General features: G+C 41.7%; 1 protein-coding gene across 2 annotated transcripts; it reads right to left on the reverse strand.

The window, feature by feature from the left end:
• Nucleotides 1-841: 841 nt before the first annotated feature.
• Nucleotides 842-16,885, reverse strand: cldn19 (claudin 19). Of its 2 annotated transcripts, none has more exons than XM_029775233.1 (5): nt 15,927-16,885; nt 5,198-5,362; nt 4,409-4,493; nt 4,138-4,284; nt 842-1,011 (listed from the first exon to the last, which is right to left on the reverse strand). In XM_029775233.1, the coding sequence occupies exons 1-5, from the start codon at nt 16,147-16,149 to the stop codon at nt 963-965; spliced, it is 669 nt and encodes a 222-aa protein (XP_029631093.1). In that variant the 5' UTR covers nt 16,150-16,885; the 3' UTR covers nt 842-962. The 2 variants fall into 2 exon arrangements, with proteins under 2 accessions (XP_029631093.1, XP_029631094.1); XM_029775234.1 differs by having other exon boundaries at nt 842-1,631.
• Nucleotides 16,886-17,168: the final 283 nt, after the last annotated feature.

Below are 17,168 nucleotides of genomic sequence, written 5' to 3' on the forward strand. Positions count from 1 at the left end.
GGGAAAAAAGTATTTGATCCCTTGCTGATTTTGTACGTTTGCCCACTGACAAAGAAATGATCAGTCTATAATTTTAATGGTAGATTTATTTGAACAGTGAGAGACAGAATAACAAAAAAAATCCAGAAAAACGCATGTCAAAAATGTTATACATTGATTTGCATTTTAATGAGGGAAATAAGTATTTGACCCCTCTGCAAAACATGACTTAGTACTTGGTGGCAAAACCCTTGTTGGCAATCACAGAGGCCAGACGTTTCTTGTAGTTGGCCACCAGGTTTGCACACATCTCAGGAGGGATTTTGTCCAACTCCTCTTTGCAGATATTCTCCAAGTCATTAAGGTTTAAATTAAAATTATAGACTGATTAAAATTTTCATTAAAATTATAGACTGATAATTTCTTTGTCAGTGGGCAAACATACAAAATCAGCAGGGGATCAAATACTTTTTTCCCTCACTGTACATCTGGGCACTTCTGTATTCTATGTTCTATAAACACACCCTGAATGACTTCCTCTCACAGAAACTAAAGACAGACTACAGACAGAAATAATTACAGATTCAAATTCACTGGCTATCAATTATCCAAATAGCAGTTATTTGTCATGTGTGAGCACAAATAATAACTGTGCAGAATACCATTTAATATTGCTTGTGTACAAAACTGATTCTAAAATACATTGATAAACATTTACACATGGACATCTTTAAGAATGATACAGTACTAGCTACCCATTAGGGTTGGTCTGCAGATGTATTCAGTGTCTTCTGGATTTATTTTGTTTGCTTTCTGAAAGTGTCTTTTCTATTGAAAGTGTCTTGTCTGCTTATGTTTTCTATTGAGAGTGTCTTGTCTGCTTCTATTTTCTTTGAGAGAGTGTCTTGTCTGTTTGTGTTAGACAGTGTCTTGCCTGTTTGCCAAAAATCTAACACATCGTGGGGCCAAAGGAGTCACCCAAACTACAAGTATTCCTCCTTTTTCTCTGGTGGGGAATGTTTAACATTTGGTCTGCAATTTAAAAGAAAAAACATGTTTCAGTAAATGTACATTTGTATACTCAGAGAACAAAACCAAAATGCACATTTCTACCAACCCAGAAATCACAGGATATTAGTGAAGCAGAAATCAACATAACATAATGACACGACAAGTCTCACGTATACAGTTAAAGTTCAGTCAATAAAAGATAAAAGGACATCATGGACTTTCTAGCAAAGGGTTCACAGGTTTGAAATACAGTGAAATACCGCCCCTCTAGTCGTAAAAGGGGGGGGGGGGGTCTAACCACCTAACCACACTTCTCCTTTAAGAGTCTATATTTACAAACAGGCTCAGGGAGTGGGAGAAGGGAAGAAGCAATCTCTTAAAGGGGTGGCGGACATTGTGTCGACCCTTAATATCAGACACTGATAAGGAGCAGACATTTAGGAAGGGGGTATGGGGTATGGAGGGGAGGGAGGGAGGGAGGTAGGGGGAGCGACAAATACTATAGTGTAGAGACAAAGGTCCAAATTTTGAATCTAGGAAGGAACAGGGAAAGGGGAGACAGTGAGTGGAACTCGGACAGTCCTGGGGGACAGGCAGGGGTTGATCAGTCAGGGAAACTAGTCTCACTCAACAACTCTGCCCTGAATTAGGGAAGAGAAGAAGACAGGCAGAGAAGAACAGCATTAGAGGAGAGGAGAGGGGAGAGAGAGACACACATCAAGACCTCACCGATTCACCGTAACAGGAAGTACTCCGGTATTAGTGAGTGAATGAGTGCTTGATATTACATGCTAGGTAAGGAAAAATGAGAAGAGATGCTAGCTATCCAGGCTGTGCTAGATGTGAAGAGGTGCATGCTAGTTAGGCTGCGCTAGCTCTGTGGTTAGTTACTGAGTGAAGGTGGTTGAAGTGTTTTTGAAAGAGAAAGATTGTTGATCCTAAATGAAGGGTTAAGGATGGAGAAATTGGTGGATGCTGATGAGTCACAGCACACAGATCATTTGTAATGTCATTTGTTCTATGGCATGGAATTGATCAGATGTAATGTCCAAATGTGTTGGGTTTATGATGGTTGGTTTTGTTTTGTTTTTATGTTTTATGTTTTTATTCTTAATAAAAGCCAATAAAAGGGCACGTTTTATAAACCATAAAGCAGGGTGTTAGACACGTAACCTGTCCAGGTTTCCAACTAGTTGCCGAACCTTTCTCTTACGTTGAATAAAGAAACTGGTCGTGTTGAAACCAGAAACGTGTTAATCTGACAGCTAGCAACTCTTGGCTTATTGTTGACATATAACTATTCATTTGAGGTTTGGGAGTTGAGGTCTTTAATAAGAAGCGTTTCTGGAGAATATTGTTGATGGTGGTTCAGCATTTTATTGTTCATTTTGAAAAGCAATGAAAATAAGACAAAAGTCATGGCTAGTAAGTAAACTAGCTGTTTCAGATCAGTAAGACCTACTTTAGGTACACACAAAGTTACAAAAAAACATGACAAATGTTTATTTCTTTTCTTTTGGCTTTTAGCTAGTTCAGTCACATTTGTAATTTGGTAATGACTCTTAGAGGACATCTGTTGTTGACAGGCTTGTAATGGTCAACCCCCCCTCTTTCATTTAGCAGAAGTGTAGGAGGTCCTTCAGGCCTATGTACCCTCATTCTGAGTACAATGGAATACTCCGTACACAAGGACTTTACTAAGGAGAGGGGCCAGATGACCAGAAAACGGGGGGCATGGAACAGTTCTTATAAAAGTTTAATGGTTCTGTTATCGGAAGCACGATTAACCAACCCTTTTACCCCAATTAATTATGATCAAGAGCAATGAAGAGTCAGAGTTGTGGGTGGTGGATTCAAGCAGAGAAATGCGTGGGTTGAGTTGGTGTTCAGGAGGTCTAGATGACCTGAGCAGAGGCTCAGTGAGTGACTGAAAGTACAGTATTTTAGCATAGAATAGAGTAGTATAAAATAGAATTTCAATGTCCATTGAAAATGTATGTTTTCTTTAAGAGTATTTGCCTATAGAGCACACAAGGAATAAATCCATGAGTTTAACAGAATCTGACGGGTTTTATAACAGTGGGTTTTTATAAGAGGTCAGCCAGTAGTCCTTAGCTTATGCAGTCTCTGAGATGTAGAACATGTGGATGATGGATATTGGGTAGACTTGCACGGATGTGCTAACAAATGGAACGTGATGTTAAGGCATGCAATGACCGGCATCTCTCTCTCATTAAAACAACATTTATTTTAGCTCACATATTTGACCCTTTGTATATCTGATTCGAACTGATGACATCATAAAATGCTGCTTATCCAAACCGTATCAAAATAGCTCAGAGAAGATTTTCTGTTCTATTCGGAATGTCAGCCCTGTATGATGTCATCAACTATATTCGATTGGAATGTTAAAATGTGTTAAAAGACACAAAGCAACACACACACATAGACACAGATCCAACCAGGAAGTATAAGACATGCTAACCAAAACCACAAAATTATTTTATTTTTCTTTGATCGTATTTGTCCCACAATTTACCCTCAGGCACTCTGCCATAAAAAAAATCCTATGTCTCCTCTACACAGTAATTACTTTGGCAAAACTTTATACAATACTTTTGTTCTGTTTTGCTTGATTCACATATATAATAAAGTACAAAAATTGAATTCTCTTAGGGTCAAATTCAGGAGACTTCCAGTATCTGTTTAGTTACGTTTAATGACCTTTTAAGCCACATGCCAGATTTGATTAACATAAAACGCTTTAAAAGGATAATTGAGCATCCTCTCAATCACCATCCTCTCAATGACATGTATTGCAATAAAATATAAAAGTTTCAGCTCACGAATATGTTCCATAGAATAAATGGCATTATTTAATATCATTAAAAAAGCCTCTGAATTCCTAAAAGTTTCTAAAATACAAAGGTGGAGACTGTGCGTGTGTGTGTGTGTGTGTGTGTGTGTGTGTGTGTGTGTGTGTGTGTGTGTGTGTGTGTGTGTGTGTGTGTGTGTGCACGCATGTGCGCGTGTGTGCGCAAGTGTTTGTGAGCTTTACACATCAGTTAAAGAGAAATGGGGAGGAGCAAAGTGTGGCCTCTACTCTCGGTTTGGGTGGCTGCTGGGAGGGGGCGGGTTTACACGTACTCCCTGGCTGTGGATGGTTGTGATTGGCGGTAGTACTGCTGCCCTCGCCTCTCCTCATTGGAGCAGGAGCAGCACAGGAAGGATCCACCCAAAACCGTCAAGCTGGCCGCCGCCCATCCCACGAACAGGGCTGACCCAAACTCATACCTGCAGTGGAAATGGTCAAATCTGTCTTTAATATCGTTTTTTACATTACTCTTAGACATGTTATCTATTACTCAGAGATAAACTGAGTGGTAAATACAGTGTGTGACCAGTGTGATAGGGTTACCTGGCATTGACCGGCGTGTTTGGGTTGAAGAAATGATAGGACACCTGAGTGGCGTACCAGGACACGGACACCAGCGTACACAGACCTGCAGAGAGAGGAAGAGAGAAAGAGAGAGAGGAGGGGGGCGCAACATCACATTATGAATCTAAACAAGAACATACACACACACACACACACACACACACACACACACACACACACACACACACACACACACACACACACACACACACACACACACACACACACACACACACACAGTGCAGCAGTAAAAGCACTCTGTGTAATGACTCTGAGGTTGTTATTCTCTCTGTCAGGCTCATGGTTGTCTCTGAGGTCAGGGAGCTAATGTGTCCAAAATCACCACTTCCTGTTTACAGCTGGGACCCTTATTACCCAGAAGACCGCTGGTGAGAGTTTCTGATCAGAGGAATGCAAGACATGAGCCCTGAAAAACTGGTTCCACTCAAACAGTAAAAGTGAGAGTAAGATAGTGAACACTTATAAATTATAGAGATAACAAGCTCTTAAGTACAACTCACTGTAGTGCCTGAACCTTTAACTTAGGGAGTGGTACTTCACCAGGATATATTTTCTAATAGCCTTTTAAGTTGTGGGTGTTGAGGTGGTTAAAAAAACAGCAAGCTACACAGTATAGTGGTCACATGACTAGTATTACACAGTGGAAATCAGTGTTATCATGCAGGTGCCCACACCCTTGCTCCAGAGTTCTGTTTGTTTCTTTAATCACATGACAGTCACATGATGGTCACCTGATAGTGGTCTTACCTGCGAGTAGAAAGAGGGCTCCTCCAGACACAGCGATGAGCCCCTTGGAGGCGGGGTTATTGTCGCCCACCTTAGTGCACTTCATCCCCACCACACTCACTATCATTCCTATGAAGCCCAGCAGCACAGACACCACCATAAGAGCACGACACGTCTGGATGTGAACTGTGGAGAGAGGGGGAGGGGTGAAAGAAGAGGATGAGAGAAGACAAAAGAATAGATGAAGGCAGAGAGATGGGAGAGGAGGTGAGAGGAGAAAAGAAAAGAGGGGAAACAATGAGGGGGTATGAGGAGAGCGAGAGAGCAGGCAAAATATAGCAGGGTGGGGTGGTAGCAGGGAGAGAAACAAGTGTTGAGAGGGTCAAGGGAATGACAGAATGAGGGGGAGAGAGAGGATAACAGAATGGGTATGTTAGGGCAGTTGTACTCGGCATCAGATGGCAAGGAGATCAGACAGACTACAGGGTACAAACAGAATATCTACACAGCCTGGTATATTTATATATAATATCTACACACAGCCTGGTATATATAGAATATCTACACAGCCTGGTATATTTATATAGAATATCTACACACAGCCTGGTATATATAGAATATCTACACAGCCTGGTATATTTATATAGAATATCTACACACAGCCTGGTATATATAGAATATCTACACAGCCTGGTATATTTATATAGAATGTCTACACACAGCCTGGTATATAGATATATATATAGAATATCTACACAGCCTGGTATATATAGAATATCTACACAGCCTGGTATATTTATATAGAATGTCTACACACAGCCTGGTATATATAGAAAATCTACACACAGCCTGGTATATATAGAATATCTACACAGCCTGGTATATTTATACAGAATGTCTACACACAGCCTGGTATATATAGAATATCTACACAGCCTGGTATATTTATATAGAATGTCTACACACAGCCTGGTATATATAGAATATCTACACAGCCTGGTATATTTATATAGAATATCTACACACAGTCTGGTATATATAGAATATCTACACAGCCTGGTATATTCATATAGAATGTCTACACACAGCCTGGTATATATAGAATATCTACACAGCCTGGTATATTTATATAGAATATCTACACACAGCCTGGTATATAGATATATATATATAGAATATCTACACAGCCCGGTATATTTATATAGAACATCTACACACAGCCTGGTATATATATATACAGTTGAAGTCAGAAGTTTACATGCACTTAGGTTGGAGTTATTGAAACTCCTTTCTCAACCAGTCCACAAATTTCTTGTTAAGACACTATAGTTTTGGCAAGTCGATTAGGACATCTACTTTGTGCATGACAAAAGAAATTTTTACAACAATTGTTTACAGACAGATTATTTCACTTATAATTCCCCGTATCACAATTCCAGTGGGTCTGAAGTTTACATACACTAAGTTGACTTTGCCTTTATTAAACAGCTTGGAAAATTCCAGAAAATTATGGCTTTAGAAGCTTCTGATAGGTTAATTGACATAATTTGAGTCAATTGGAGGTGTATCTGTGGATGTATTTCAAGGCCTACCTTCAAACTCAGTGCTGCTTTGCTTGACATAATGAGAAAATCAAAGAAAATCAGAAATCAGAAAAAAAATTGTTGACCTCCACAAGTCTGGTTCATCCTTGGGAGCAATTTCCAAATGCCTGAAGGTACCACGTTCATTTGTACAAACAATAGTATGCAAGTATAAACACCATGGGACCACGCAGCCGTCATGCCGCTCAGGAAGGAGACGCGTTCTGTCTCCTAGAGATGAACATACTTTGGTGCGAAAAGTGCAAATCAATCCCAGAACAACAGCAAAGGACCTTGTGAAGATGCTGGAGGAAACAGGTACTGTGGATAAAGTATCTATATCCACAGTAAAACGAGTCCTATGTCGACATAACCTGAAAGACCGCTCAGCAAGGAAGAAGCCACTGCTCCAAAACCGCCATTAAAAAGCCAGACTACGGTTTGCAACTGTACATTGGGACAAAGATCGTACTTTTTGGAGAAATGTCCTCTAGTCTCATGAAACAAAAATAGAACTGTTTGGCCCTAATGACCATCGTTATGTTTGGAGGAAAAAGGGGGAGGATTGCAAGTCAAAGAGCACCATCCCAACCGTGAAGCACGTGGGTGGCAACATCATGTTGTGGTGGTGCTTTACTGCAGGAGGGACTGGTGCACTTCCCAAAATAGATGGCATCATGAGGCAGGAAAATGATGTGGATATATTGAAGCAACATCTCAAGACATCAGTCATGAAGTTAAAGTTAAAGTTATATATAAAATATCTACACAGCCTGGTATATATATATATAAAATATCTACACAGCCTGGTATATATATATATATATATATATATATATATATATATATATATATATATATATATATATAAAATATCTACACAGCCTGGTATATATATATATAATATCTACACATTTCTCATGGGTTAAATTGGGGCAGAACAGAAGTGGAACAGAGATTTCTGTGCAAAACATCATTGGAAAAGCAACCAATCAAAACACAACCACCACATTGTAAATCAATATGAAGTCATAATTCAACTTCTTAAGAAAATTGAACTTTTTGACACAAAACTGGAGACGACAAAAATCCTCCTCTCTATTCTTTCTCCCTCTCTCATCCTATCTGCCTCTTTCTTTCTCTCTTATGTCCTTATTGTTTTCTCTGTCTTTCTCTCTGTCTTTCTCTTTGTCTTTCTCTCTATCTTTCTCTCGCACTCTCTCCCTCTCTTCTCTTTAACAACTCATTATGTTTCCCACTTCCATGGTACAAAATGGGATAATTAACATCAGTCTTCGACTTAACTGTCCCGCTCAATCATTCAAAATCAAACCACAGGGGTTTCCCTGCTCAGTATTCCATGGATAACACACACATAACTCAGTGGGCGGGACATTTTACATATTTACTCACTCACACACGCACACACACAAATACATAAACATACGGATACATTCTGTAGGAGGAAACGACGTGCGCACACAAACATACATACTCATTTTCTGTCACACACACTGTAGGAGGGTCCGTGTTACATGTTTCACACAGTGGGATTAGTGTGGCTTTGTCACAAAGCGGGATTGTTTTCACAGGGCTGTCGCCACGGTGATCAGACACTGCGGCCTGCAACACACACTCACACAGCAGCCCTGACAACAGAGACTACACTAACAGAATGTGAGAAAAAAACACCAGTACAACAGTAATACTGCGTTAATGCACTCACCAAGACCTTACAAACTGCAGACACAACATCAAGTTCACAGCTCAATGTTAGATCAACACGTGCATTAATCATGAATACAGCAACACATATCTGCATCATAAATTACACATTTCTACAGTGTTGCCAACAAATGAAACTACAACAATATATAAAGACTACATTCATTTGCCCCTAGTAGAGCCCTTCCAATCCCTAAACATCACCCCTAACAACACACAAGACAACAGACTGTAAAACCACAGCTACTGCCAAGAACAGACCATGCAAAACTACAATTATTTACATTTTAGTCATTCAGCAGACACTCTTATCCAGAGTGCATATATTTTCATACTTTCCTCGTAATGGTCCCCCATGGGAATTTGACCCATAACCCTGGTGTTGCAAGTGCCATACTCTACCAACTGAGTTACACTGGATTATAATCTCACAGCAGACCAAATTACTATAGAATAGAATAGAATAGGATAACTACATAGTAAAATTGAATACTGACACTGACAGTGTGAGAAAATTTATGTAAAATACAACCGAGAACAATAGCCTTTCCAACAAACTTTAGTCATAATTTACATTGATGGGAAAACACAGTCACACATTCATAGTTTAGCAATGAATCACATCTTAGAACCTGATCTGAAAGGGCTAGTGATGGGCAGATGGCCTTTGAACTTAGATTTATGTGTGGCAGGATCTGCTTGAAGGAGAATTTTAATGGTTTATGAGAGAAAGAGGTTTTATTTTCTGTATTTCATCCAGTGTGTGGGGAGTTTGGGCTAGCCGTACAAGGCACCACTCTGCTCAACGGACTAATGGAGGAGTCAAGGACGTGTGTGTGTTCCTCCCACTATACTCTACCCTGTGTCAAGGCTGGTAGGCACAAGCTGTATATGTGTGTGTGTGTGTGTGTGTGTGTGTGTGTGTGTGTGTGTGTGTGTGTGTGTGTGTGTGTGTGTGTGTGTGTGTGTGTGTGTGTGTGTGGATATGGACGATGGAAATTGTCCTTTATGGGATGACTTGGGACTTCATACGTAACAATGGTTTGCCCACTCCATTAAAACAGAAAACCATTCAAACAACTCTACCTTCATTCTATTAATGTAAATGTCAGACACATAAGCTTAGGGGCACTGATATATGGATGATGATTGTCATGTGAGCCTTCAGCCTTAGAAGCATATTTGACATCTACAGCAGAAAGTGCCATAGCAGCACTCCTGTCCAGTTGGAGGGGAGGAAACACAAACTAAATAGCTATAGACAGAGAGAGAGAGAGAGAGAGAGAGAGAGATATATACTGGAGAGAGAGACAGCGAACTACTGGAGAGACAGAGAGAGAGAGATACTGGATAGAGAGACAGCGAACTACTGGAAAGAGAGAGAGATACTGGATAGAGAGACAGCGAACTACTGGAAAGAGAGAGAGATACTGGATAGAGAGACAGCGAACTACTGGAAAGAGAGAGAGAGAGATACTGGATAGAGAGACAGCGAACTACTGGAAAGAGAGAGAGAGATACTGGATAGAGAGACAGCGAACTACAGGAGAGAGAGAGAGATACTGGATAGAGAGACTACATTGCTGCCTGCCATAAGATGAGGGACAGTGTCTGACAGACCAATCAACCTGCACATGTCCTCTACTGTATGCTTATTGTTATTGTTGAATGTATGGTTATTTTGACCCTTGGTTATTGTTGTTACTGTTGTCCCATTGACAATTTTGATTATTATTATTGTCATATTGTAAATATCAAAAGTAAGCTTTGGCAATATGTACATTGTTACGTCATGCCAATAAAGCAAATTGAATTGAATTGAAATTGAGAGAGAGAGAGAAAGAGGGGGGTACTGGAGAGAGAGACAGCCAACTACTGGAGAGAGAGAGAGAGAGAGAGAGAGAGAGATACTGGATAGAGAGACAGCCAACCACTGGAGAGAGAGAGAGAGAGAGAGAGATACTGGAGAGAGAGAGAGAGATACTGGATAGAGAGACAGCTAACTACTGGAGAGAGAGAGAGAGGGAGACAGTTAACTACTGGAGAGAGAGAGAACGAGGTACTGGAGAGAGAGACAGAGAAAGAGAGAGAGGGATACTGGTTAGAGAGACAGTGAACTACTGGAGAGACAGAGAGAGAGAGGGATACTGGATAGAGAGACAGCGAACTACTGGAGAGACAGAGAGAGAGAGAGAGAGAGAGAGAGAGAGAGAGAGAGAGAGAGAGAGAGAGATACTGGATAGAGAGACAGCCAACCACTAGAGAGAGAGAGAGAGAGAGAGAGAGAGAGAGAGAGAGAGAGAGATACTGGAGAGAGAGAGAGAGAGATACTGGATAGAGAGACAGCTAACAACTGGAGAGAGAGAGAGAGGGAGACAGCTAACTACTGGAGAGAGAGAGAACGAGGTACTGGAGAGAGAGACAGAGAAAGAGAGAGAGGGATACTGGATAGAGAGACAGTGAACTACTGGAGAGACAGAGAGAGAGAGGGATACTGGATAGAGAGACAGCGAACTACTGGAGAGACAGAGAGAGAGAGAGAGAGAGAGAGAGAGAGAGAGAGAGAGAGAGGTATACTGGATAGAGAGACAGCGAACTACTGGAGAGACAGAGAGAGAGAGGGATACTGGATAGAGAGACAGTGAACTACTGGAGAGACAGAGAGAGAGAGAGAGAGAGAGAGAGAGAGAGGTATACTGGATAGAGAGACAGCAAACTACTGGAGTGAGAGAGAGAGAGAGAGAGAGAGAGAGAGAGAGAGAGAGAGAGAGAGAGAGAGAGAGAGAGAGAGGGAGAGAGAGGGAGAGGGAGATGAACAATGTGTGCAAGTACATAGCTGCTACTATCTCTACTGATGACCTCACAATAGCCAGCAGGATAACAGGGGATGAGAGCATGGTGTGATGGGAGGGGGGACATCAGACCATCCACCATCTCATCAGCCTGTGTGGGCTGGTGGTCAGATATTCCACTGTAATATCCAGAGCTGTAGAGTGTTCAAACTATCCCTCCATGTTGCCACCAAACATTCTTTGACAGTTCAAATATTTATCTAGAAAATACTGTAAATATCATTGATGTCAGTATTGATATCATTGTGCCAATATGGAGTCTCCTGCCCAGGTTATTCTAAATCTCCAACCACACCATAGTCTGTGTATTCATAAGACTGTAGGAGAGAGTGCTCTACGACTTGGACAGTATTTAATACTAAGCAGACAAGAAAAGAGAACCCTCTTTGATGTTCTCCTAAAAGGCATACCCTGGTCCTGAAACCTGGCAAAAACAGTTCCACTCCTCTAACAGAAGTACAGTAACCAAGCTGGTCAGTGCTTCATCTTCCCCAGAGCCAGATAGAGAGAGTTTGGCCATTATTCTGTCATCCAAAAAAGCATGATGTCACTGAGATGACATAACATGATTCCATGGCAACCGTTTTAGCATCTCCTGGAAAATGTTGACGCATGAATGGTTGAACAGAAGCAGCAATATGGCATCCATCTCTGAAGTTGGCTAAAATCTACCTACAATTGAAGTCGGAAGTTTCCATACACCTTAGCAAAATACTTTTAAACTCAGTTTTTCACAATTCCTGACATTTAATCCTAGTAAAAATTCCCTGTCTTAGGTCAGTTAGGATCACCACTTTATTTTAAGAATGTGAAATATCAGAATAATAGTAGAGAAGAATGATTTATTTCAGCTTTTATTTCTTTCATCACATTCCCAGTTGGTCAGAAGTTTACATACACTCAATTAGTATTTAGTAGCATTGCCTTTAAATTGTTTAACTTGGGTCAAACATTTCGGGTAGCCTTCCACAAGCTTCCCACAATAAATTGGGTGAATTTTGGCCCATTCCTCCTGACAGAGCTGGTGTAACTGAGTCAGGTTTGTAGGCCTCCTTGCTCGCACACACTTTCTGCCCACAAATTTTCTATAGGATTGAGGTCAGGGCTTTGTGATGGCCACTCCAATACCTTGACTTTGTTGTCCTTAAGCCATTTTGCCACAACTTTGGAAGTATGCTTGGGGTCATTGTCCATTTGGAAGACCCATTTGCGACCAAGCTTTAACTTCCTGACTGATGTCTTGAGATGTTGCTTCAATATATCCACATAATTTGACTTCCTCATGATGCCATCTATTTTGTGAGGTGCACCAGTCCCTCCTGCAGCAAAGCACCCCCACAACATGATGCTGCCACCCACGTGCTTCACGGTTGGGATGGTGTTCTTCGGCTTGCAAGCCTCCCACCTTTTCCTCCAAACATAAAGATGGTCATTAGGGCCAAACAGTTCTACTTTTGTTTCATCAGACCAGAGGACATTTCTCCAAAAAGTACGATCTTTGTCCCCATGTGCAGTTGCAAACCGTAGTCTGGCTTTTTAATGGCGGTTTTGGAGCAGTGGCTTCTTCCTTGCTGAGCGGCCTTTCAGGTTATGTCGATTTAGGACTCATTTTACTGTGGCTATAGATACTTTTGTACCTGTTTCCTCTAGCATCTTCACAAGGTCCTTTGCTGTTGTTCTGGGATTGATTTGCACTTTTCACACCAAAGTACGTTCATCTCTAGGAGACAGAATGCGTCTCCTTCCTGAGCAGTATGACGGCTGCGTGGTCCCATGGTGTTTATACTTGCGTACTATTGTTTGTACAGATGAACGTGGTACCTTCAGGTGTTTGAAAATTGCTCCCAAGGATGAACCAGACTTGTGGAGGTCTTTTCTGAGGTCTTGGCTGATTTCTTTTGATTTTCCCATTATGTCAAGCAAAGAGGCATTGAGTTTAGTAGGCCTTGAAATTCATCCACAGGTACACCTCCAATTGACTCAAATGATGTAATTTAGCCTATCAAAAGCTTCTAAAGCCATGACATAATTTTCTGGAATTCCAAGCTGTTTAAAGGCACAGTCAACTTAGTGTATGTAAACTTCTGACCCACTGGAATTGTGATACAGTGAATTATAAGTAAAATAATCTGTCTGTAAACAATTGTTGGGAAAATTACTTGTGTCATGCACAAAGTAGATGTCCTAACCGACTTGCCAAAACTATAGTTTGTTAACAAGAAATTTGTGGAGTGGTTGAAAAATGAGTTTTAATGACTCCAACCTAAGTGTATGTAAATGTCCAACTTCAACTGTATATTGTTTAATGACCCTGTTGTGTCCTGTATAGCACCAGTGCTTGTGTGGTATTGTACACTGCCTAGTGCAGTACAGAGGTTTCATTCACTGCAGAGCCCAGAGAACTGAGAGCTTCGGTGGGTTGTGACCAATACCAGGCAGTATCTGCCTCTGAGACTCTGAGACAGCAACAAGTAGAAGAACTGTTCCTTCAGCACCACTGTTCAGACTATAGTGAAACAAAGCAGGATAAGACAGTGTAAAAAACCTCAAGATACCTCAGGAACGGTTCTATCTGTACAGGGAGTAGTATCCTTATTTGTATCCTTCTAGTGTCCTTTTTAAGGGCAATTAATCAGAATCGGTAAAAAGTCCATTAGTTTCCACTGCAGTGCTTTGGTACACTCCAACACTGCAACAACACAGTCTGGTGAACAATTAGTCCTCATCACATGTTCCTCATGCTGTGTAGTGAAGGAGAAGGGTTCATTTAGCACAATATGAAAGCACCTGCAGGAACTGCCTAACACACACACAAACACCAGTACACATGCTTGAGCACACACACACACACTTTGCATCCAAGACCAGTACTGAGTCTGAACATACCATAACAGGAAGAGATATTGGTAAGACCATGAGTTCACTCAACAGTGGAATAGAGTGAGTACGTGCAAAATGGTACAGTTCAGTGATTTAATCTCTTAGCCTGGCACAGCCAGAAGAGGACTGGCCACCCCTCATAGCCTGGTTCCTCTCTAGGTTTCTTCCTAGGTTCTGGCCTTTCAGGGAGTTTTTCCTAGCCACCGTGCTTTTACACCTGCATTGCTTGCTGTTTGGGGTTTTATGCTGGGTTTCTGTACAGCACTTTGTGACATCAGCTGATGTAAGAAGGGCTTAAAAAATACATTTGATTGATTGAAATTTGATTGGTTACTTGACCTACACTCAACAACATGCCTTGCTTGACCAGACAGCAACAAGTAGCAGAAGCCATGCTAGTATTACACGGGGTAAACTTTTCAAAAGTTGGTACCAAAGTGTGTTATGCTGTTTGCTCTCACTCGCTCGTTTTCCACTCACACAAGCACACACACAGGGTGTGCTAGGGCCGGACAGGAACAATGCGTGTGTGTGGGGAAGACAGAGCACATTCTGAGAATATCTCTGATGTTTGGCTCAACACTGGGCTTTTCTTCTCCAAACAACCACTATTCATCACAGGGACAATACTCTGTTTTTATTACGCTGATGAGCAAAGGAGACCAAGCTCGAGTTCACCCCTCGCAGAAAATGTTTTGATATAATGAATTGCACAGCGGCCAAACATTAGCCTGATTTGTTGGTTTGGGGTGGTGTGGGTCACAGGGATTAACATGCGTATCCGTGTTTCTTAATAAAACAAAAACAAAAACAGAAAACTCCAAAGGGCAAAACCATTCTGATTTACAGACACATTACTTGACCAAGTCCTCCCCCTGTAGCTTTTCATTACCCTAATGGGGTAATCAGTGAAGAGAATAGACGGGTGCATTTATGTAATCTGCCTGCCATTAATTATGAGTCAGTAGGTCTATGCTAAACAGATTGGAGATGCCAGGAACCTCATATTCAGGGCTAATTTATGCCTGAACCCCACATTCCTCTCTCCCTCTCTCTCTCCCACTCTCTCTTTCTTTCTCGCTCCCTCTCCCTCTCTCTCTCTTTCTCTCACTCTACCTCTTTCTCTCTTTCTCACCCCTCCCTCCCTCCTTCCCTCTCCTAATTAAACATGCCAACAGCAGCACTTTTTATCTAATAGATTTATTACTTTAATGTGTTCCAGACAGTTGGATTAGTTAGATTGTTTTATGAATTGTTTATGCATTCAGTTGCTGAATCATACAAATAGGCAAATGGATAATTTGATCATGATGTTTCTTCAAACACTTCCCTCTATAAATCAACCCAGTTAATGGCCCGTGTTGGGAATTGGGTAAACAGATCTGTTATGAGAGAATAAGGCATCTCATAATGACCAACTCCAGATACACAACTGTCCATAAAGAGGCATCTAAGACTGCATTCAAACTATGGCAGTGTGACATATATATATATACATATATACATATATACATATATACATACATACAGAGAGAGAGAGAGAGAGAGAGAAAGAGAGAGAGAGAGAGAGAGAGAGAGAGAGAGAGAGAGAGAGAGAGCGGATTTGTTCAATGATGCAATGCTGGGGCAGGGAAAGAGAGAGAAAAATCTAGAAAGGCAGATAATGACAGGTCAAAAGTGTAGGAGTGATCATTGCGATGTTCTACTCACCGTCCAGTGACAGCATGGAGTCAAACACCTTGCACTGCACCTGTCCTGTACTCTGGGAGGCACAGCTCATCCACAGGCCCTCATAGAGCCCCACAGCCGTGATGATGGCGTCGCCCGCGTACGAAGACTGCTTCCACTGGGGCAGAGCCGTGGTGGAGATGATGCCTATCCAACCACCCAACGCAAGGAAGTAACCCAGTAACTGGAATCCTGAGTTTGCCATCCTGTATTTTTGTCTATCTGTTATTGTCTGTCTCTAGCTTTGTTTTTCTCTCGCTTACTCTCTGGTTCCTTCTTGTTCTTTCTTTGTAAATGTATAGCTTTCTTTCCTTTTTATTTATCTGTCCTCTTCCTGTCCTCCTTTTCTTTGGCTACTATTTTGTCCTCTTCAGAACACCTGAAGCAGTCTCGTAACACAGTGTTTCCACACACAGGCAACACTGTTGGCAGAGTGAAACACAAAACTCCCCCAAACTGTTTCTCAGAGCTCCCGTTGTCTCTCAGAGCCACAGAACGAAAAGTCAAACACCCCTTTACAGACAATCCAGATTTCAGCACTACCTCAGGCACTCTCTCAGTGGTCTCATTCGTTTCTCTTTCTTCCTCTGGTCTCCTTTCTGGTCACTGTCCGCTCTCTCTGAGCATCTCCTTCTCTCTGCTCTCTCTCACACATCTGGCGTTCTCCTCTCTCTCTCTTTCGCGCTCTCTATCTCTGTCTTGCTCTCTCTCTCTCTCTCTCTGTTTATTTCTCTTTCTCCTGTTGGAGGTGTGTATGTCCGGGTCTTGACCAGACTGCTGTTTCCTGGTTGTCTGGGGTGATCAGGTCGTCAGGCTTGGTCACTACGCTCACTAGGCTTCCTCAGATACTGCATGGTTTCTCCTGACTCTCTATCTCTCTCTTTCTTTCATCAACACTCTTTCCATCTGCTCCGCACTTCGAGGGCTGAACAAGGGATTAGAGAAAAAAAATAGAAAAAGTTTTTGTACACAAAAAGCCCCTAACAGGCTGGGCACAGAGGGGTCAAGAGCTGAGCTCTGATTGGCTCCTTCAGTGTTCTAGGAACGCCCAATGGGATGGGGAGAGGAGAGGGGGCAGGATGGGGGTAAGGGGGGTCTAGGGAAAGCGAGAGAGCATGAGAGAGAGAGTGAGAGAGCGAGAGAGAGAGAGCGAGAGAGAGATTATACTGAGTGGAGTTCAGAGGTAAAGAAAAACCACACAACACAAAACTCTCTTTCCAAGCC

The sequence above is a fragment of the Salmo trutta genome, chromosome 14 (genome assembly GCF_901001165.1).
Source record: "Salmo trutta chromosome 14, fSalTru1.1, whole genome shotgun sequence".
In the NCBI taxonomy this organism is placed as follows: Eukaryota; Metazoa; Chordata; class Actinopteri; order Salmoniformes; family Salmonidae; genus Salmo; species Salmo trutta.

Bases quoted from the DNA above. Each gene is read 5' to 3' on its own strand.
- cldn19 (XM_029775233.1), bottom strand. From the start codon at position 16,149: ATGGCAAACTCAGGATTCCAGTTACTGGGTTACTTCCTTGCGTTGGGT. The intron at 5,363-15,926 runs GTGAGTAGAACA...CTCTCTCCACAG, and splicing joins CTCCATGCTGTCACTGGACG to TTCACATCCAGACGTGTCGT. The intron at 4,494-5,197 runs GTAAGACCACTA...CTCTCTCTGCAG, and splicing joins AGCCCTCTTTCTACTCGCAG to GTCTGTGTACGCTGGTGTCC.